The sequence below is a fragment of the Nicotiana attenuata genome, unplaced genomic scaffold (assembly GCF_001879085.1).
Source record: "Nicotiana attenuata strain UT unplaced genomic scaffold, NIATTr2, whole genome shotgun sequence".
Classification (NCBI taxonomy): Eukaryota; Viridiplantae; Streptophyta; class Magnoliopsida; order Solanales; family Solanaceae; genus Nicotiana; species Nicotiana attenuata.
This window is the reverse complement of record NW_017670815.1, coordinates 204,749-228,289: the sequence shown is the minus strand read 5'-3', so window position 1 is coordinate 228,289 and position 23,541 is coordinate 204,749. Positions and strand designations below refer to the sequence as shown.

Below are 23,541 nucleotides of genomic sequence, written 5' to 3'. Positions count from 1 at the left end.
CTTTGAAGAAGAAAATTAAAGAACAGTGAAAGCAAGAAAAAGTTGAGTGCAAAGAAGTTGAGAGAGTTTGAAAAACGGTGAAGTATAAAAGAAGAAGAATGAGGCGTATAAGTAAAGGAATAGGCGGCTAAAATCATGGCCATAATTACCTTGAGAACCGGTGAAAGTACTGCTAAATCATGTAGTGACGCGTCTTCTGGACATTAAATGTGGGAGATGTGCGTCTAATTAAGCATCAGAAACTGTCACGACCCTAATTTTCCTCCGTAAGATGTCGTGACGGCACCTAGTCTCTAAGACTAGGTAAGCCTAACAAACATGCGGAAGTAACTGAAACAATAATTTAAAAATCTCAAAACCCAACAACTACTACAAGGAAAAATCTCCACAGCTTACAGTAAATATAATAGCCCAAAACCCGGCGAAATACAAGTCACAAGCTCTATGACAATATCAAAGTCATCCTTATACAACTGTATCTAGTAAAGAAGGAAAAATGTAGAATAGATAGAAGTGGACTTTGAGGCCTGCGGAAGCGGGAAAGTGTACCTTGAAGTCTCCAAATGCGAACTTAGCTCACTACTGTCGGGACTGATAGGAGGTACCTGGATCTACACAAAATGAAGTGTAGCATGAGTATACCACAACAGTACCCAGTAAGTGTCAAGTCTAACCTCGGTAGAGTAGTGACGATGTCAGATCAAGGCTCTACTTGAATAAATAAAAGACTGAACAAAAGTAAGGCAGTGTAATAATGACAGTAATAAAATTGAAACAACAATTAGCATATCAAGGTTAGCTACACGTAACAAAGCAGATAGTGCAACACGGAGAAAGACAACAAATAATAAGCTAAGGAAACAACAACTAAAACAAGTGCAAAGAAAGGGAGAATTTCAAACAAGAGTCACTACCGAGGTACCGCCTCGTAGTCTCAAATCACAAGAATAAATCACAATATTACCTTATATCACCACGGGAGCCTTTACATTTAGTTTTGAAAATCATTTTTCCGAAATAGCATCCCGCGTTTTACCAACCTTATCTAACTACATGACTTCTAGTAGTTTCCTTACTAGCCACGCGTATCAAACCCACCTTATCTCACCACATGCGTTTTCACCCCAAAACCTTTTACCACCGCATACGTATCATATCACAACGTATCACAGATTGCGCCTCAAGTGCCCAGTATCACAACTTGCTAGAGAAACCAAACAATAACAGAAATTTCATAGTAAAGAGCCTCTGGCTCAACCATAATATACACAAGAGTCTCAATAATAACAATCGGAATGAACAAACTCAACATAGAGGTATTTCACAACTTAACACTTTGCCTCAATGTGAATCATGGCCTTTATATCTCAATACCAATTTCAACAACAAGATATTCCACGGTTTAACAACTTCAAGTAAAGAGTTCAACGATTAAATAATAAATACGGAATCGACGAAACAAGAACTTCAATTAAACATGTAGGCTAGTTAGCATGTAAGAGAATAGACAAGTAGACATGTGAAAAATAGTCTAGAGGTAATGACTATAGCATATTAAGGTAACTCAATTATGCCATGAAAGGAATCTACATAGCTAAAACAGGAAATTTCCACATTTATCCCCTGTACACATTCGTCACCTTGTGTACACAACTTTCACATATTACAAAGATCACAACCAACAAAAATCCTAAGGGGAAATTCCCCCACACAAGGTTAGACAAGCTACTTACCTCCAAATCGCGCTAACTCAATCAACTAGAAGGCCTTTCCCTCGAGTATCCAACTCCGAACGGCTCGAATCTTGCCAAAATAATTTCATACTATAAATACAAACTATAGAAAACTAATTCGAACAATAAAGTTACGATATTTACGAAGAAATAAAAAGTCAACTCAAAAAGTCAACCCGGGTTCGCGCCCCAGAATCCCAACTAAAATTATAAAATCCGAACACCCATTCGATAACGAATCCAACCATACAATAATTACTTAAATCTGACCTCAAATCGCCTTTAAAAACTCAAAAATTTAGTCTAGGAAGTTTCTACCATTTTCCCTAATTTTCCAACTCAAGCCACTAATTAAATGATGAAATTAACAATAGATTCGTGCAAATTAACCAAAATCGAGTTAGGATTCTTTACCCCAATGATCTCTTCGAAAAAACCTCGAAAAATCGCATCCCACCGTGCTCTCTAAGTCCAAAAAGGATTATGAATCAAACCCTCGAAATTTCTCCTTTTTCTGCCCAGCGAATCCGCTTCTGCGGCATTTTGCTCGCTTCTGCGATACCGCACCCCCGGAAAAACCATCGAAGGTGCGGATTCCACTTGAATCCAGAATTTCCACTTCTGCGGACCATGGCTCGCACCTGCGAGCCCACTTTTGCGGAGAAGGAGACCACACCTGTGGTCCTGCCCAAGGCCCCTTCTTCCAATTCCGCTACTGTGCAAGCTGGTCCGCGCCTGCCCCTTGGTTCTCCTATTCGCTTCTGCGCTTCACCTTCTGCACCCGCGATTCCGCAACTGCGGTCAATTCTTCTGCAGGTGCGATGACACCAGCAGGCCTGGGACTTCAGCAATGAAGCTAAGTCCGGAATTGGTCTGAATTCGATCTGAACCACACTCGGGGCCCCCGGGACCCCGTCCGAATATACCAACAAGTTCTAAAACACATAACGGACCTACTCGAGGACAAAAATCATATCAAACAACATCGATTCTATGAATTGCAACCCAAATTCAAGCCTATGAACTATGAACTTCCGAATTCCAAAACCAATGCCGATTCATACCAAAGCAACTCTGATTGACTTCAAATTTGCACACAAGTCATAAATAACATTACAGACCTATTCCAAACTTTCAGAATCAGGATCCGGTCCCGATATCAATAAAGTCAACTCCCGATCAAACTTTTCAAATCTTTCATTTTCCAACTTTCGCCAATTCACGCAGAAACGACTTACGGACCTCCAGATCAATATCCGGACACGCTCCTAAGTCTAAAATCACCATACGGAGCTATTGGAACCCTCAAAACTCCATTCCAGAGTCATACTCACACAAGTCAAACTACGGTCAACTCTCACCACTTAAACCTCCAATTTAGGGACTATGTGTCCCATTCCACTATGAAACTCCCTCGAAACCAAAACCACACACTTCGATAAGTCGCATAACTACAATATAACACATAGGCGGAAATAAATAGGAGATCGGGGCTGAAATACTCAAAACAGCCAGCCGGATCTTTACAAAAACTTTTCAGAAGGGATCATAAAATTTCCCGCCAAGAAAGGTGTCTTCACCAACTTCCCGATGACACAAAGATGTGCCACCGGAAAGAAGGGGGACTATCTGTATAGGGTAAAATTGGTTCGTATTAAATACTCGAATAATAGAGAGACACGTGGAACCGAAGACGGACAGAAAGCAAGGCAAGTAGAAACCAAGACCGGGGACAGCAGCTTCTTTTGGCACCAGGAAGACCCCGAAGGGAATATTGCTAATGAAGACAAATGAATGTTTGCCATCCGGTGACATTCAATGAAGAATATTCTTCAGTATTAAATACACAATCCGTGATAGAGAATTTCGGTTACACATTCATCCATGGCCCCCATAATTGTCATTTAAGAGGGGCTTGATCCTAGGACCTTGTTGCCTAGGTGCAACTATAAATAGTAACTTCAATAGCCATTGTAAGGGACACAAATTTTCTGAAAAACTTATGCTACACATTATTCTAAACTCAATAATATTTTATTTCCTGCCTATTGTTACTCTTATTACTACCTAGCTCCCGGAACCAAGCTATTTGTTGTCTTATCTCGATTTCAACACTAAGTCTTGAATTTTATTTAATTTATTTTACCATTTGGAATCAAATCGACTCGTTTGTCTATAAACCACGTTACAAATTCAACTATACCGTTTTACGGGTAAACAATTGTGACATGCTGTCGTTTGAGGAAAGGAAATGATCAAGAGTCTCTCATTTTGATGGCTTATAAACCAGGCAGGGGTTAGATGTGTCTGTCACCCACCAGGTGAATAGAAACAAGGAAGAGCAACACAATCATAGCTTTTACATCATGGACCTTACACAGTTACAACTTACACCCCGGGTGTAGTTGCCATGATATATGCTGCCTAACTGAAGTATTTAACTGTAAATACTAGTTAGAAAACTTATGAGTTTTTTGTTAGCGAAAGTGAATCTATAAGAATTACAGTTTGAGTCACCGATCGGCGATCGGTAGAAATTATCACAAAGTGGAATGATTCCCTGCTTTTCACATCGTAGAAATTCCCTTTAAGATTTAAAGAGTTTTCCTCGTAAACCCTAGTCGTCGTCATCTAGATTGAAAAAAAGTATACTTTTCAACACCTATAATGGTGTTTATATACACTAGCATTAGGGTTTAGGCGAGATTAATTAATGATCTTGTGAACTATCTACCACCCCTTATGGGTGGACCCAATCCAATAATATTTTCCCACACTAACTCACTTGTGACACAGAAGAGGAACTGCAATGCTCCACCCGTTTCAATTTATATGACACTTTTCTTATTAGTTTCCTCCAAAAAGAATGACTCAAATTGTATTTTATAACAATTTAATATTAATATTTTTATTTTATCTATTTTGCCCTTAATGAGAAGTTTTTATAGTCACATAAATGTTATTTTCCCACAAAGCTTTTATCCCTTAAGCTTCTAAGACCACAAGTTTTAAAAGTCATTTTTTTCTTTAAATGTGTAGAATCAAACTACCTCATATAAATTAAAACACATGGAGTATATGACTCCTACGAAGAACAAATGCATTAGACCGTATTGAAGAGGTTATAGGCTTTTGATTTAAAGGTATTCATTATCTATTCTTTGCTTTTTATTTTAGTAAAAATGTTAACTCCTTAGTTAAGAGATGACCTAGTTAGATGAATATGATATTGTGTGATGTAAAAGTGAAAAGTTGCATTATATTCGTTCGTCGACAGTTTAAATAGGCTCATTCAATTTAAAAAAAAAAAAAAAAAAAAGTACATGCATGTGGCCACCCAAGCACGTGCTATACTCATCTAGTCCTATATATAACCAAAGATAACATGAAAGTAGTTGTATGAATCCAGGCTATTTGTATTCAGATTAACGGAATTCAACTACTTGCCCAATAGATCAAAGAAAACCTCTGGCCTTTTGTATTCAGAGATGCATAATGCCTGAAAAACCAAGAAATGTACGCTATTTCTTAGTACAAAATCCAATTTTAATAATGTGAAATATGATAAAGATGATCAGGTATTCAAACATTCACTTACTTGCATGGCAAAAGCTATATGAATCAGTAAGGATTCATCCCATGGCTTCCCAATAAATTGAATACCAATTGGCAAACCGGACATATCATAACCAACCTACCCTCAAAAGAATATATATATATCAGTGAACATTTTAAAAAGGTGGGGAAGTTTTTAACTATTTGTTGTTAGGATGGGGCAGATGATTTGACAATGGTAAATACTTACCCATGTGGGTGTTTACACAGCCAATTTATTTAACTTTACTAGTTAAAAATAAAAGTAATAATAAATATATACCATTTAACCATAGTCAACTAATAAATGTGTATATGTAAGACACTGTCTTGCACTAGTTTAGTATATAACCGTTTGGACATAGCAATTTTCCCCTTTTTTCGAAATCAATGTTTGGTCATAAAATTTTCAATTTTCACTTCAAGATGAATTTTTCAACAATTTGAAAAACTCCAAAAAGTTATTTTTCAAAATTTTCACTCAGATCACTCACATAACTTAAAAAATAACCCAAATTATATTCATGTCCAAACACAACTCTAATTTTCAAGTACCATTTTCACTTGAAAAAAAAAATTCACTTTTTTTTATTTTTGAAATTTTACATTTCTTATGTCCAAACGCCCACTTATAGGGGTAAGTTTTTACCATTTTGGGAATTTTCAATGTAGTTCTCAATCTGAATCTAAAAAAAAAATAGATTTAGTAGAAATTGAAGAGCATACTGGTATAGTAACAGCAGGCAATCCGAGAAAGTTTCCTGCTATCTGGTATCGAACTAGTGCAGCTGAAACAATAAGGCATATATATAATCAAAACGGGCACAACTGATAACTATTATGACTAAAGGCCAATCTAAAACGTTAATCAATAAATAAGAACATATAAAAATACAATGCTTTAGCGATGTGGAAAGTTTTAATCTTGTTATTCAATTTTTGAAAATCTTTGAGTTTTAATTGTTTAACAATTTCAGCTGCATACAACTTAACTTACTAACTATCAATTGCCATTGCACATGTGCAAGTTCCTTCCAATTGTTTATTACGAGATTAATCAGTGGGAAGTGAAAGTTCTTTCTATTAATCAGTGGAGAGAGTCATGCATACAGGTTAAGTAACTATCCACTAAGTGTCAGCATATTTTCGAAGTTAAAGTATTTGCCAAACTTTTGGAAGAAAAAAAATACTTTTGAGAAGTAGAGGTAGTTTTGGAGAAGCAGAAAAAAGTAGTTTCTCTCCAACTTTTTTGATAAGTACTTTTAAGAAATATACACTTATAGGCCGTTTGACCAAACTGCAAAAATCAGCTATTTTGAGAAGTGCTTTTTCTCAAAAGTGTTTTTTTCAAAAGTAATTTTGGTGAGAAGAAATTAGTGTTTAGCTAATTTATTTGAAAAGCACTTCTGAGCAGCAATTAGTGTTTGGTCAAGCTTTTAAAAACTGTTTCTAAGTTTATTTTTCTCACAAGTGCTTTTGGAGAAAAGCTACTTTTTTCTGTTTCTCCAAAACAGCTTTTGCTTCTACTCAAAAACACTTTTTTCCCCTCTAAAAGCTTGGCCAAACACTTCAACTTTAGAAAAAAAATATTTTTTTTGAAAAAAAAAAAAAAAGTGTTTTTGGCTTGGAGAAGCTTGGCCAAACAAGGTATTAGAAGCAATTTTTGAAAGCTTGGCCAAACACTAAGAGCCCGTTTAGATTAGCTGATTGTAAATAGCTGATAAGCTTGAAGTGTTGAAAAGTATTTTTAAGTGCTGAAACTGATTTTAAATAATAATTTTCGTGTTTGGATAGACCTGCTGAAACTGATAATAAGCAATTAATATATTTGGTAGAAAGGTGCTGATAAGTTGTTCTCTTGTTAAAAAGACTAAATTACTCTTAAAGTTCTTACAAAAGATTATGATTTAAAAAGTTTATTTGTAGAGAAAATGATAAACAACAAATATGGAAAGAAGAGAAAATTAAAAAATTTATTTTGGGAAAAATATCTTATAAATTAAAAAATATTATTAAGGATAAACTAGTAAAAATCTTGGTCAAACTAAAAGTGATTATAAGTTGAAAAGTCATAAGTTGGGGGTGACCAACTTATGGCTTATGGCTGATTTTAACTTATAAGTACTTTGGATGTTTACCAAACGCGTAGAAAAGCCAAAACGTTCTTATAAGCCAGTTTGACCAGCTTATAAGCTAAGCCAAACACCCTCTAATTGTTGCTCAGAAGTGCTTTTCAAATTAATTAGCCACACACAAACTGTTTATCACCAAAAGTATTTTTGAAAAAACACTTATGAGAAAAAATACTTGTCAAAATAAGCTGATTTTTTGCAACTTGGCCAAACATGCTATAAGTCCTCACTAACTAACTGTATGCATCACCAGCTAATTGAATACACTGAAAATACAAAAACACAAAGTACATAAATATACCTTGTATCTCAATAGAATTGGCTAGAAACTTAAAGGGGTTGATGGTAAATGTAAAAAAAAATATTACATCAAGATTGGTATGGTGTACAATTGTAGTGATCAGTGATAATCACTGAATTATGTAGTAAGCATGCATCTCCTGTGGCATATCTAGTTTATTGTTTTAAACTTAAAAGAGGTATGGTGTACAATTTAAACATACATTTGGGAAACTTGCGGGGAAAAGAAACTTTCCATTATTATTATAGCCCTAGCAAATGCATCACTTCTTTGTCATCCTAAATTAGAACGAATGTTTATTTGGTTTTGATTAAGGAAATGCAAGTCTCTATTTGGTTTTGATTAGGAAACTGATTTCAATAAGAGTTATAAAAGGAAAAAGTCATTATTTTGAACTATAAAAATTTATCTTTTTGTTAAGAGATAGTGACTGTCTTAATTAACAGGATGCATTATGATTGACAGAATGTTCAAATATGTGACGAAATTTGAGATAGTCCAAACAGGCATCTCAGACGTCTTTCCAAGTTTCGTACCTCCATTTATGTAGTCGAGTTCCCCGGTCTCCCCAGCATCCTTCTCTATGGTGTAAGCAGTAACCCTATACAAGTATTTGAAACAATGCATAGCAAATCTTTATATTCAATCACAACAACAAAAAAAATGTCATTTTAATGTTTATGATTTAATGTCCTTTAAAAGTTGAAATTTAATATATGCAACGGTGTAGAAAATATATTTATGATAAACTATAAAATATATTGTTCCCTTTGTTTCCGTTTATATAGCGATATTTCCTTCTAGTATATACGAAGAAGAATGTAAGTTTTTAATTCAAAAAACTTAAATTTACTCTAAATGATAAGTTTTATCGTCACACAAATAGTATAGGATATTAAAGATTACAAATTTCAGAATTTTATAATCACAAATATTATAGCATATTATGATTACAAGTTTAAAAACTTTACCTCTTTTTCTTAAACTTTTTACTTATTCAAACTTTGCTCATAAATTGAAAGGGAGGTAGTGTACATTATGGAGCCCAATTCACCTCTAACCTTAACCCTATCCCCACCTCCACTACATCACCAGATTACCTAACGTCATCCCCAAATTACACTTATTATATTATATTCATTTATCTTACAAACAAAAATAACATATGCTTCTCATTATTTCTTTTAAACTAGTTGATAATAAGGCTTTTCTTGTGACAAAAAAGTAAATATATACCCTGTTGTTGGTGTAACGATGACATCTGCCTTGGAAAATATTCTTTTGTGAATCTGAAGCTGCCGATTTCTGGAGATAAAATAAAATATTAAAACATGAGCGTTTGATCTTATCCGAACTGGGGACTTAGTTTTAGCTAGTTAAAAAAAGGAGGAGCAGCACGGACGTATGCAAAGAAAAATGAGACACCACCTGATTTCTCTAAGGCTTGAATGATATCTCATATTGGGAAAGTCATGTTGATATGTGCATTGATACAATGAAACAAAAAATAATTGTTTGTACACGTATAATTACTGACGGTGGCGAAGTGGAAATTTTTATAAGAATATTCAAAGTCTATTTTTTCTTTTTTTGCTAGTGGACTATGCAAGGGTGTTCAAAAATTATTTTTTATCAATACAAGTAATATCTTACCCTATACACACTATAATTTTTTGGCGAAAAGTGTTTATTTAACCACCCTTGACGACACATAGCTTCGCCCGTGTTTATTACGTATAAAATACTATTATTTGATGATGAGATACCCACGTTGTGAACGAAGACAATTAACTACGTATATACGTTATTGTATACTCCTTCTATTTCAACTTAGATGACACACTTTCTTTATTGATCATTCCAAAAAGAATGACACATTTCTACAATTGGAAATAATTCAACTTTAAACTCTTTATTTTCATTTTACCCTTAATGAGAAGCTTTTACTGTTAGGTATTTGTCATAATTTTTTTACTATATTTAGTTTTCCAATTCCTCGAAAGAAAGGGCAACATATTTTCCATAATTGGGTCTTTTTCATTTCTTAGAAGAAAATTATAATTCTTCCATATTTGGCTAGTATTTTTTCTTGGAGGAAAATGTTTGAACGTCTATAAATTGAGGATCCTTCCTTCTCATTCAGTAGTGTCCACAATGTAGCCATAAGGGGTTTGAGAGTCTTGTTTAGGGGGAGAACTTTTCGGGACAAGTGTTAGTGTATCACTTGTGTTTGCCTCTTCGTGAGGTTATTCTCTCGATATTTTTTACTCTCTTTTATGTAATAGATTGCTCATCTCCGTCGTGGACGTAGGTCAATTGACCAAACCACATTAAAAGTTTGTGTCTCTATTGGTATATTTTTCTTCTGTTGTTTGATTTATCGTCGTTCAAGATTTGCTTCCGCCTGATATCTGATTATTTCAGTCCCAACAATCTGGTATTAGAGTACAGGTTCAGCGGAACGAGTATGACGATGGAAAAGTGATGGTGCAAAACTCGTTTTAACGAAGCGCACACAAAAAGAAGCTAGTTGCGAGCTTCGGTTGCCATAAATACTCTAACAATGTGGTGGCATGCACACAATGAATCTCAAAAATTGACCTGTAGATCGTGTGAATGGACCACATGAAATTTATTTCGAGAGGGAGATTGTTGGGTGTGCGAACAAAGTCCCATATTGGTAGTTGAAATGACTAGGAGCCTAGTGAAGGGATATCTTAATGGTGTGAGGCCTTTTGGGGAAAACCGTGTGGGCTTGGTCCAAAGCGAACAATATCACACCATGTTAAGAGTATCTTTGGGCCGTTTTAGCCCAACAACTGGTATCAGAACCACGGGGGAGAATTTTTAGGTGGTTGTTCTGATTTTCTTACCATATTTGGTTTTCTATTTCTTGAAGGACAACATATTTACCATGATTGATTTTTCCTTTTCCGAAAAGGAAAATATAATTCTTCCATGTTTGGCAAGTCTTCTTGGAGGAAATTTTTTGACTTCTATAAATTAAGGATCCTTCCTTCTCATTCAGTAGCATCCACAATGTAGCTATGTGTGGTTTGAGAGTCTTGCTTGGGGGGAACTTTTCGTGACAAGTATTAGTATGCCACTTGTATTTATCTCTTTGTGAGGTTGTTCTCTCGATATATTGTACTCTATTTTATATAGTGGATTGCTCATTTCCTCTCATGGATGTAGGTCAAATTGACCGAACCACATTAAATATTTGTATCTCTTTTGGAATATTTCTCTTTTGTTGTGTGGTGTATCATCGTTCAAAGTTTGCGTTACTAGATTCCGTATGACACCTGACTTTTTCGGTACTAACAAGTAGTAGCAAAGCAAGGTTCAAGACAGGTTCTTCTTGTTGGGTTCAGTTCTAGTCACAAACTATTTGACGATAATCATGATTTTTGTTTGAGAAATTTGACCAGAGTACTACTCACGTTGAGGCAAACTTTGTGGTGGAGATTTGAAGATGCGACCTGTTGAAGATTATGTGAACAAGGTGGATCAAGTTTATTTTATAAGAAAATTCAGGCCAATGGGGAGAATTGTTAGGTGTTTGTCCTGATTTTCTTACCATATTTGGTTTTCCTATTCCTTAAAGGAAAGGGCAACATATTTTTCGTAATTGGATTTTCTTTTCTTGGAGGAAAATGATTGGACTTCTATAAATTGAGGATCCTTCCTTCTCATTCAGTAGTATCCACAATGTAGCCATAAGGGGTTTGAGAGTCTTATTTAGGGGAAGAACTTTTCGGGACAAGTGTCAATGTGTCACTTATATTTGCCTCTTCGTGAGGTTATTCTCTCGATATTTCTTAGTCTCTTTTATATAGTGGATTCCTCATCTCTGTTGTGGACGTAGGTCAACTGATCGAACCAAATTAAATATTTGTGTCTCTTTTGGCATATTTCTCTTCTGTTGTTTGATTTATCGTCGTTCAAGATTTGCTTTACTAACTTCCGCAAGACCTGATTATTTCGATCCTAATATTTATAACCATGTAAATGTCATTACCCCACAAAGCTTTTACCCCTTAAGCTTTTAAGACCACAAGTTTCAAAAGTCTTTTTTTTCATAAACTTCATGCCTAGTCAAATTACTTCATCAAAATTGATACGGAGGAAATATGTTTTTATAGGTAATAAAAACATGAGCAACTAATAATATATATTTTTAAGGACAAAGTGTAACGACCCGACCGATCGTTGAGTATTAACATTCAGTTCGGTGGTTTGAGGTTATGAGTAGCTCATGTGGTGTATTATGAATTGTATTTATCGTCGGTTTTGGTTTTCGAGTGGTTCGAGATTGATTTGGAAGAATGATTCTCATTTTAGAAACGTTAAGTTGGAAGAGTTGACAAGGTTTTATTTTAGTGAATTTGACATCGGATCAGAGTTTTTATGGAAATTTGCATTTGGATATTTCTAGAAGGTTTTGGCACTATTTGGCGAAACTTGGCAACTTGAAGATTTTGAAAGTTCATAGGTTTGACTGGAATTTGACTTCGATGTTATTGGGTTCGGATCGTTATTGGAATATGTTAGTTGTGTCATTTGGAACTTGTGTGCAAAAATTAAGGTGATTCCGAGTTGTTTAGCATGTTCAGCGCAAGTTTGGAATTTGGAAATTTGAAATAGTTAATTAAGCTTGATTTGAGGTGTGAATCGTGGTTTAGATGTTGTTATGTGTTATTTGAGTCGGGGCGTGTTGTATTTTGGGACTTGTTGGCATGTTCAAGCGGGGTTTTAGAGGGGCTTGGGTTAGTTCCGGGGTGGTTCGAGCCATTCCTATGAGTTTTGGAAGTTGCTAGTTGCTGGTGTTTCTATAGAGCATCGCGATTGTGGAGCTAGGCTCACGATCGCATAGAGGAATTTTGGAGCAGTTTACGTTTGTTTATCCCACTTCGCGTTTGCGAAGATTGTATGTTGCGCTGGAGAGACTTGTTCTTCGCATTCGCATAGATGGATCGCGATCGCGTTTCAGCGAGGGAGGTGGGAGGTTTTTGGTCATCGCATTCACGTGGAAAGAGACACGTTCGTGTAGGTATGGCATCGGTGGTCATTACGTTCGTGGGAACAATGTTGCGAACCCTCTTAGTGCTTCACGATCGCGAAGCGGGTCACGCGATCGTGAAGGGTACACGTGAAGCAGCTGTGTAAAGGTTTATTCTCAGACTTTGAGTTCATTCTACCATAAATTGAGATTTGTAGCTCGGATTTGGGCAATTTTGAAGAGAATTTTTACCATTTGGATTGGGGCAAATGTTTTTTTACTCAGATTTGATTATTTCATATGATTTTACCTTTAATTTTGGCATTCAATTGATGAATCTAAAAGAGAAAATTGGGGGGTGTGTCAAAACTTTTCTAAAGTAAATAATTGAGTTTTGAACATCGATTCGGAGTCGGATTTGAATGAAATTAATATGGATGGACTCGTATTCGAATGCATTATCGGAATTTATGAGTTCTGTCGGATTTTCTGGTGCGAACACGGGTTGATGTTTTGGTTGATTTTGAGTATTTAATTAAAGATTCAACCTTTATCGTTTTGGGTTTTATTCCTAAGGCATTATTTGATGATTTTGGATTGCTTTTGGCTAGTATCGATCCTTTCGGGGGTCGATTCATGCGGAATGGTGTTTCTAGTGCATCGAATTGGCTTGTTTGAGGTAAATGTCTTGCCTAGCTTTGTTGAGAAAAATTTTCCTACTAAATGTTTTTGTTTTATACATGTGGAGGTGATGCATATACGAGGTGACGAGCGTATATGCATCTGAAAGGGTTTCTATGCTCGGGAGAGGAAAACTATATGCTTCTTTGTGCCTTGTTGAACTTAGTAATCCCTTAATTTATGCTTCATTTGATTCTATGACTAATAAACTCAATTAACTGTGTTAGAAATCATGCTAGAATATAGGACATCTTTAAAAAAAGAGTTAATGGTTTGCTTCGAAATTTATTTGCATACTTAACTTGATCGTAGTATTACAAACCTATCTCTAAATATGTTATTGTCATGATACTTAAGCTTCTTGTCCGTATTAAAAGATGATGATTGGGGCCGTAGGGCTATGTTTGGCACGATAGTTATTTTCGCGTGGTTGATATGATAATGGCACGATCAGTATTACCGTGCTATGTGAAATAAGATTGGCCGGTCGGTTGTTTCCATGTGAGAGAAATGGGAGTTGGAGTCTTGTTATGATTACTTGTTCATTAAACACTTACATGCCCTCAACTCTAGTTTTTATTAATATTTACTGTCTTGTAGGTTACTTTCACTTTCGTGTTCCTTATGTAGTTACCTCTATATTTCATATTTGGCCTGATAATGTTATATCCATGTTCTACTTTGTTTTTATTGTTACTCATACGCGTTTACTTGATTTCTGCTACATGTTATCTTCGAATTTATGCCTTTACTGTTATTTACGTCTTCACCTGTTACATGCCACCACTTACTACCTGCCTTCATATGTTATATGTCTTTATTTGCTACGCCCCTTCACATGTTACATGATTTCACTTCTTACACACCTCTATTTGATACTTGTATTATTTGACGTACATCCTTGCTCACTTCATGCTCTACACTTAATTCCTTACTTAGCTAGATTGGTGACTTTTTGATTGGTTGTGTGTTTATGCTTTATGGAAGCTTTGATTTTAAAATGTGGGAGATTAGCTCTGGGTGCTATGTCGCTCACCTTACTATGTTTGAGTTCGTATTCCTAGTTGAATTCTGCGTATTAGTTTTCTTGGTGTTACATTATGAATTTTCCCGTGCTTGTTGTTGTTGAATAGTTTCATATGAATCTATATTGATATATGGAATCGGGTTGCACGCCGCAACAGAGAAGATATTATTGTGTGGGATCGGGTTGCACGCCGTAACAGATATTAATATTATTGTGTGGGATCGGGTTGCACGTCGCAACGGTATTCGTATTATTATGTGGGATTGGGTTGCTCGCCACAACAGATATTTGTATTATTGTATGGATCGATTGCACGTCGCAACGGTATTTGTATACATATTTGTGGATCGAGTTGCGTGCCGCAACGGAGAAGACATGTTATGATTGTTCTTGATTGTGTTCTATATCTATGTAACAATGTGAATTGAGCATATTGTTTACCCTGGAATCCGGATAACAATTGAATTTATATGGGGTTTTAAGGATCCGTGAACTAAAAGATACAAAAGGTTTGGATTGAGGAAAATAAAAGATAAAGACTCAACAATTGCTGCTAAAGTAAATAATCGCAGAATATAATATTGCTTAGAACAATTGTGCTTGATAGCGTACAAGAATTGAGAGAGATGGTACCGTAGTGTAATGGTTTCCGATCCCCTCTTTATGGGGTCTTCTCCCCTTTTATACATTCTGATTAAGGGTAAAAATAAGGTAGGTAAATTAATTACATCGTGGATCCCTGTAATTACGCCTTAATGGCCTGAAGTGGTTTAGAAAATCACGTTTGGGCGAGATATCCGGCGACGCTTGGTTATCCGTTACGAGTCCGGCTCCCGACCTTGTGTGTTTCTCCATCCGGTGGTGACTCATATCGAGCTCTGCAACGGTCTCGAAATGACTCGACCTCGGTTGTTGACGTGGCCGTCGTTCTACCTTGCATCCAGGTCGGGTTCGATGGCCCCGACTTGCCCCGGACCGGACCCAACCCGGTCGGGCTCAAGCAAAAAGGGTATCACCCAATACACATATGTAATCTTGGGCCCTCTGTCATTTGCATTCTTGTTTCATTTATTACCTAATTATTCGTGTCTCTTTTTCATATTCTCTTTCTTCTTATTATCTGCACAGGTAAAATATTGAGAGAGTATCTTTTGACTTAAAACCTCGCCACTACTTCATCGAGGTTAGTCAAGATACTTACTGAGTACATGGGGTTGGTTGTACTCATACTACACGTCTGCACCTTGCATGCAGATCTTGGAGTTGCGTAGTTGTGGAAGACGAAGTATGTCATTAAAGACGTTCCAGTGTTCCAGATTCAAGCTATCTCTTGTTCATGGTAGTTTAGGACTTAAATTCTGTTTATGTATACTTCAAACATATGTTGTATTGTTTCGTACCAGCTTTGTAAATCTGAGTCTTAGAGACTCACGACTTGTACTACTAATCCTTGGGTTATACTGAAATTCAGTTATTTTACTTATTGATTTCATATTAATTTCAGTAGAAATGTATTAATTGTTATTTGATCTATCTAGCAAGTTGGGTTAGGTGCATCACGACTAAACGGGTTTTGGGGCGTGACACAAAGTTTATTGATGCAGTTATGGAAGTGTTATCAGAATAGAAGTGGATCGAGAGTGGTAGACTAAACTAGATCTATTTATGCCTTGTCATCAGCTAGTAAAACAAAGAAGCGGTTATCGACGAGAAGTTTACCACAAAAATAAAATTTCTTTTCAAATCAATATAACTTGCTCATGCATGAAAGCATCAAAATGCACAATATTTGCATGATAAATGTAAGTTAGAGTCAAATCATATGTGTCATGTCTAGTAACCATACGTCACATATGGACCGGACCAAGACCAGCAAATGAAGTTTTCAATGGTAAAAAAGAGTAAACAAAAGCATTCTCCATTTGAGCTTACCTAATTCTCTGGGCGTTCAAGTACTCCTGACTACTAAATGAACCATACACAGAAAGTGCAACCCTAGCATCCCATCCTAATTCTTCCTTATTCCTATGCCAATATTGAAAGATCCACAGTGTCAAAACAAATTTATGTATAACTTGAAAGAAGAGTAATAATTCTTAAAAGTGGAAATCAAGTAGTTTCAAATTCCCCTAATGTCCATGTGTATATATTTGTTAAGAGACAAATAAAGTAAAGAACTTACAGCTTTTCTAGTTGACGAGCAATTGAGGTGTTGCATTCAGATCCAATTGTCACATAATGTGCCAAGCGCATAACTTCTATCTCAGGTACGGTAACTTCTATAGTCTTTTAAAGAAGAATTAGAAAAAAGAAGATGTTAACAACCGCGCCAATTCAAGGATCAGATTACAGGAGTTCATGATAGCCTCACGTCGCAAGAATTGGAATGGGAGTGTACTCTATTAAGGACATTTCTTAGTAGCAAAATAAAATAGAAAATAATTTTAACCCTATATTATATTCGAATTACCTTCCAGCCATAACTTTTGTACAACTTTGCTAAAGCTTGAGAACAGCAAACTCTTATGTCATCACTGCAGTCATTAAACCACTAAAAAGAAAAGAAAAAAAAAGGAAAGAAAGAAGCCAATAAATTACTAGTAATACAAAGGAAGGAAAACTTTTAGAAATTAAATTGCAATGCTAATAAAAATAAACAAACCTCCCCATATTTGGCCAATTTGATATTAGGTATAAGCTTTGGTGACTTCAGCTGAGGGAAACATAGTTTTGCCTGGAATAAAGAAATTTAGAAGAAATAAATTATAATCAGTTATAAAGAGAAAGAATGAAATGATTGCAAATAAAATCCTTCGTTTTTCCTTATTTTTTTATTAACTTTCTTGGACAGAATTGTGAGAGTACATCATCTTTTTTGTATTACAACTTCGCTAGTAAAATTTACTGTAATGTATTGTGAGAGTACATTTGAGGAGTGTGCTTCAGTTTTTGAGGGAGAAGAAGCCATATGCTAATGCGATGAACCGATAGGTCATTTTCAGGTTTAACCTTCATATATGTGTTTTGAAGCCTCGATTAGCTTCGCTTAGCCTTTTTCAATTTGCGTGCACAGTCCGTGTCTTTTTTCGGAAGGGCTTTTGTGAAAAAATTTGATGAAAATGTGAAATCGTGCTTTAAAACCTATTTCAGTTGACTTCGGTAAACGTTTTGAGAAAACGGACCCGGATCAGTGTTTTGACGGTCCGGTGGGTCCGTATCATGTTTTGGGACTTGGGCATGTGCCCCGAATCGAATTCGGAAGTCCCTAACTTGATTTAACGTAATTTGTTGAAAACTAGAGGTTTAAAGGTGTAAAGAATTTCTAAGTTTGACCGTAGGTTGACTTTGTTGCTACCGGGTTCGGATTACGGTCCTGGAATACATTTAAGTATTTATGACTTGTCTGCAAAATTTGGTGCAAAACGGAGTTGATTTCACGTGATTCGGACGTCCGGTTGTAAAATTGAAAGTTTTTAAGTTTCTTTAAAAATTTCATTTGTTTTGGTGTCCGATTCGTAGTTCTAGGTGCTATTGGGAAGAGTTCGCATTTGCGGACTCTGTATCTTCGCAATTGCGACCACACACTAATTTGGTGTTGCTTCGCTTCTGCGAAGTATTGTTCGCATTTGCGGACAGTCTTGGTTCGCATTTGCAGGGGGTTGATCGCTTTTGCAATCATCGCAATTGTGTACTATGTGTCGCAATTGCGATAACTGCAGTTGGGTAAAAGAGGGGAAAACGGGTATTAGTTCATTTCATTCAAACTCTTAACCCTAAACACCCTAGAGGCAATTTTTCCAAGAGATTTTCTTCCTAAATACATTAGTAAATGACTTTAATCTACTTCTTTTCAATTATCCATTACATTTCATAAGTTTTCAACATCAAATCTAAGATTTTCATGGTATAAATTAGGGATTTGGGTAGAATTAGAGATTTGAAAAAAATAGGAATTTGACCTCGAATTGAGGTCGAATTTTGAAAAAAATTACAAAACCGGGCTCGGGGGTGAATGGATAATCAAGTTTTGGTCCGAATCTCAGGTTTTGACCAAGTGGGCCCGGGGTTGACTTTTGTTGACTTTTTCAATAACGATCTAAATTGAACCTCTTTCATTCGTGGGTAGTTTTTAAGGCTTATTTTGAATCGTTTGGTTAATAATTTGCTAGATTTGGTTGGTTTGGAGGCTTGTTCTAAAGGCAAGGCCGTGGTTGAACTTTGAGTTGATTGCGGAGTGAGGTAAGTGTTGGGTCTAACCTTGATTTGAGGAAATTAAGAACCATTGAGCTATGTGCTATGTGAATTTCATGTATAGAGGCGTATATGCGAGGTGACGAGTGTATATACGCCATCAAATTCCTTGTTTCCATGCTTTCCCGTATTTCATTAATTACTTTATTCCATGACTTTACTGTTATGTTACATGTTTTCCTATCTTCGCCGCTTCATATTATGTCTTGTTTCATGCCTTAATTGCTACATGCGTATTTAACTTCCATGCCGTAATTGCTACTTGCCATTTAGCATTTCCTTACATTAAATTGTCCATCCCCTCCCTGATTCCATATTTATTTACTACTTGTCTCTATTTGTTTCCCTCATACATCTAAATTGTCTTATGCCTTGTTACATTATAGTTTTGTATTAATTGTTACCTTCATTGAAATAGTTTCACTTGTACGTATTGTTAAAAGTAGATACCATTGAGTTGGTAAAGTTGAGACATCCGAGTAGTTCGAGTCTCTTTTGATTATCATGTTGCTCTCCATTGCTCGTACATTTGTTCTCTTGATGTATGGTTTCTTATAAACCCTTAGTTATTGAGTTACTATTGTTAATTGACATTATGTAGGGAGTGGGTTGCACGACGCAACGGAAATTGAAAGCTAATGAATTGAAATGTCAGAATAAAGATGGACTATGATATTGATAGATGATTACATGGTGGGTCGGGTTGCGCACCGCAACATATAGTTTAAAGTTGATATTTTGGGATCAAGTTGCACGCCGCAATATATTGATAAAAGTAATATTTGTTTGTGACTATTGGATTGGCCTCGGTTGTTGAGATGAGCTATATGACTGGTTATTCGGGACTCTCTTCTGGTTGATTTGAGTTTCGTTGATATAACATATATGCTTTTTACTTCTATTCCTATCTTTTATGTTATTATAACTATTATTGTGTACAGGCTAATGTAAGTGACCTGCCTTAGCATCGTTACTACTTTGGCGAGGTTTGGCTCGACACATACAAAGTACATGGGATCGGTTGTGCTCATACTACACTCTGCACTTCTTGCGCAGATACCGGAGTTGGTCCCAGTGGCGTACCATAGACTTGCTCGAACCCAGCTATCCATAGGAGACTTGAGGTATGGCTGCATGGCGTCCGCAGCCCCGAAGTCCCCTTCTAATTTTCTTTAGCTATTCATTTGATTCAGACAGTTATGTTCATTTCAGACCATTATTTGTAGTATCTTAGACGCAATGTAATCGTGACACCAGATCCAGGGTTTATATTTGGATTTTGTCACTTATTAGTTTATTTACCTTGTTTCAGACTTTTCAATTTTTTTATTGTTATCGTATCTGAAGTTTGTTAAAAATGGTTAATAACGACATCTAACGTTGGCTTGCCTAGCAAGTGAAATGTTAGGCGCCATCACGGTCCCGAGGGTGGGGATTCCGGATCATGACAACTAAGTTCTCCAAGTGCGAGTATTGGTTGGACTCGGTGGCATTCTTGGGTCATATGTATCTAGTAAGGGGATCAAGGTGCACCCAAATAATATTGAGGCAGTTCAGAGTTGGCCTAGACCTTCTACCGCTATAAAGATCAGGAGCTTCTTGAGTTTGGCAAGTTATTGCCATCGCTTCACAAAGGGCTTTTGAATATATCATGATCTTCAAAAGGGCTCTCCGTTCAGGTGGTCGGACGAGTGTGAAGAGAGATTTCAGAAGCTCAAGATTGCTTTGACTATGGCTCCAGTTTTGGTTTGCCTTCTGGATCGGGGTCGTATATTATTTATTTTGATGCTTCGAGGATTTGCATTGGGTGTGTGTTGATACAGGACAGTAGGGTGATTACCTACGTGTCACGCCAGTCGAATCCATATGAGAAAAAATATCCGGTGCATGATTTGGAGTTAGTAGTTATTGTACACGCGTTCTAGAATTAGAGATATTACTTATCGGCATGTCTTGTAAGGTGTATACAAATCAACAGAGTCTCCAACATCTGTTTAAATAGGAATATTTGAATATTAGGCAGCAAAGATGGTTGGAGCTGTTGAAAGATTACGATATAACCATTCTTTATCATTTGGAGAAGGCTAATGTTGTAGCAGATGCCTTGAGTAGAAAGGCGGAGAGCATAGGGAGTTTGGCATTTATTCCAAATGTGGAGAGACCGTTATCTATGGATGTTCTGGCTTTGGCCAACAGATTGTGAGATTTGATATTTCGGAGTCTATCAGGGTTCTTGCTTGTGTTGTATCATAGTCATCTTTGTTTGAGCGCATTAAGGCTTACCAGTATGATAATCCCCACTTCCTTGTCCTTAAGGACATGGTGCAGCGAGAAGGTGCTTAGGAGGTGACTATTGGTGATGATGGGATATTGAGGATTCAAGGTCGGATCTGTGTTGCTAAAGTGAATGGCTTGAGGGAGTTGATTCTTGATGAAGCTCACAATCCGCGGTATTCTATTTATCTAGGTGCTACGAAGATGTACCGTGATTTGAAGCAGCATACTGATAGAGGAGGATGAAGAAGAACATTTTTAGACATGGTGCATGTTATTTGGACTGTCATCAAGTCAAGTATGAGCATCAGAGACTGGGTGGTCTGCTTCAGAGGTTAGATATACCGGAGTGGAAGTGGGAGCACATCAATATGGACTTTGGGGTAGGGTTTCCATGGACCTTGAGGAGATTAATATCGTTTGGTTCATCATGGACAGACTGACTAATTTTGCACATTTTATTCCGGTCATGACTTCCTACACTTCTGAGTAGTTGGCTCGGATTTATCTTAGAGAGATTGTTCACCTGCATGGTGTGTCTATGTCTATCATCTCGGATCACGAAACTCAGTTTACATTGCGTTTCTGGAGAGTTGTGCAGCCTGACTTGGACACGTAGGTTGAGTTGAGTACGACGCTTCATCCTCAAACAGACGGGAAGTCTGAATGAACCATTCAGATCTTGGAGAAAATGTTTAGATCCTGCGTTACTGATTTCGGAGGTCAGTGGGACCAATTTCTACTATTATCAGAGTTCTTCTACAACAACAGCTACCAACCTAATATCCAGATTGCTTCGTATGAGGCCTTATATGGGAGGTGATGTCATTCTCTGGTTGGTTGGTTTGAGCCTGGGGAGGCTAGGTTTTTGGGCATAGATTTGGTTCATGATGCTTTGGAGAAAGTGAAATTGATTCAGGAGTAGTTTCGTACAGCATAGTCCAGAATGAAGAGTTATGCTGATTGGCGGTTCGCGATGTAGCTTTCATGAAAGATGAGAGGGTTCTTCTCAGAGTTTCGTCTATGAAGGGCGTGATGAGGTTTAGGAGGAAGGGCAAGTTGACTCCTTGGTATATCAGCCCATTTGAGGGTGTTAAAGAGGCTTGGTGGGTTGGCTTAAAGATTTGCTTTGCCACCCAACTTTTTGGAAATTCATCTTGTATTTCATGTTTGCATGCTTCAGAAGTATCATGAAAATTAGTCACATGTGCTAGATCTCAGTTTAATACAGTTGGATAAGAACTTTGCTTATGAGGAGGAACCAGTGGCTATTTTGGATAGGCAAGTTCAGAAGTTGAGTTCAAAAAATATTGCATCGGTGAAGGTTCAATGGATAGGTCAACCGGTTGAGGAGGCGACTTGGGAGATCCAGCATTATATGCGGAGCAGAACAAAATTCTTTTATAGACTTCTTAGTTAGCGGATAAAGAGACTGAAGAAGCTGGCGAAGTTATATATAAAAGTATCCAAATACCCTTATATTCCTAGCGAACTTCTAAATTGATTCACGCTGAACCACTTTTAAGGTTAAAAGTTAACTAAATTCAATTTTGTAGGAAAAGAAGGATAAAAATAATCTTAACATTGGGTTGGGGTAGTTGATTTAAAATTAAACCACAGGAAACAAAAAAATTTTTTTTTTACCTAAAAGTAAGAATTAAAAAATGACCACAAGCGCAAAATCTTTCTAATAAATCTCATGATTTAAAATTGCTTAATATTAAAATATTCCTAATGTCAAAAATTGTAATGAGAGGAGAAGATAAATGTTACCTGAGCAGTTTCAGATTGATCTAATGATTTGGGGGAACTGATAGCTGCATAACTGGAAATTATGACATTGTAAGTCGGTTTAATTTGCAAATTATTTAAAAATTAAATTGAGCTTCAAAATTAACTTTTAAGCCAATAACACTAACACTAGAAGTGCATCTTCAACAGTACCAGCCAGTATCCCTACCATTCCAACTGTCCAATTCAGAGGAAGAATACTGAAAAATAAGACAGAGTTTGGTGAAGTTTATAATTTGAAAGTTTTCTGAATAATCAAATAATAATAAAACATTTTCTCATATCTGATCATGTACTAGAGTGAACATGTGACTTGTGAAAATATTCTGGAATGAATGAGTTTTGGATATCGAATACTTTATCGGGTAATAGATTTTACGTGGCGTGAATCTAAAATAATTGACTGAGTAAATTTTAAATAGTAAATACATAATAAAGAAAGGTGGTGAGACAACAACGTAACGTACCCTGAGTGTGAGACACGTCCAAAGGTTGGCTTAAAACCAACCACTCCACAAAGAGCAGCAGGCATTCTAACAGATCCTAAACGTATCGAGAAAAGAAAAAGAAGAAACTAATTTGTTATCCAACTAACAATATTTGTTACAGTATACGAATTTAAGGATGGATTACCTCCTCCATCGACGCCAAGGGCAGCAGGGCATAAACCTGCAGCGACAACAGCAGCAGAACCACTTGAAGAACCACCCGCAATCCTTGCAACATTATAAGGATTTCTAGTTGTTCTATATATA

General features: G+C 36.4%; 1 protein-coding gene across 1 annotated transcript in view; it reads right to left on the bottom strand.

Annotated features, from left to right (window-relative positions):
* Nucleotides 1-5,038: 5,038 nt before the first annotated feature.
* LOC109243595 (fatty acid amide hydrolase-like) overlaps nucleotides 5,039-23,541 on the bottom strand; it is a 42,045-nt gene continuing 23,542 nt past the window's right edge. Inside the window, exons 8-20 of the mRNA XM_019410548.1 lie at nucleotides 23,420-23,532; nucleotides 23,254-23,329; nucleotides 22,915-22,986; nucleotides 22,769-22,820; nucleotides 17,133-17,204; nucleotides 16,941-17,021; nucleotides 16,653-16,756; nucleotides 16,403-16,495; nucleotides 8,997-9,065; nucleotides 8,297-8,361; nucleotides 6,054-6,115; nucleotides 5,332-5,427; nucleotides 5,039-5,232 (exon numbers count right to left, since the gene is read on the bottom strand). Of these exons, the coding sequence (XP_019266093.1) occupies nucleotides 5,173-5,232; nucleotides 5,332-5,427; nucleotides 6,054-6,115; nucleotides 8,297-8,361; nucleotides 8,997-9,065; nucleotides 16,403-16,495; nucleotides 16,653-16,756; nucleotides 16,941-17,021; nucleotides 17,133-17,204; nucleotides 22,769-22,820; nucleotides 22,915-22,986; nucleotides 23,254-23,329; nucleotides 23,420-23,532 (1,015 nt within the window). The 3' untranslated portion in view covers nucleotides 5,039-5,172. The remainder of the gene's footprint in view (nucleotides 5,233-5,331; nucleotides 5,428-6,053; nucleotides 6,116-8,296; nucleotides 8,362-8,996; nucleotides 9,066-16,402; nucleotides 16,496-16,652; nucleotides 16,757-16,940; nucleotides 17,022-17,132; nucleotides 17,205-22,768; nucleotides 22,821-22,914; nucleotides 22,987-23,253; nucleotides 23,330-23,419; nucleotides 23,533-23,541) is intronic.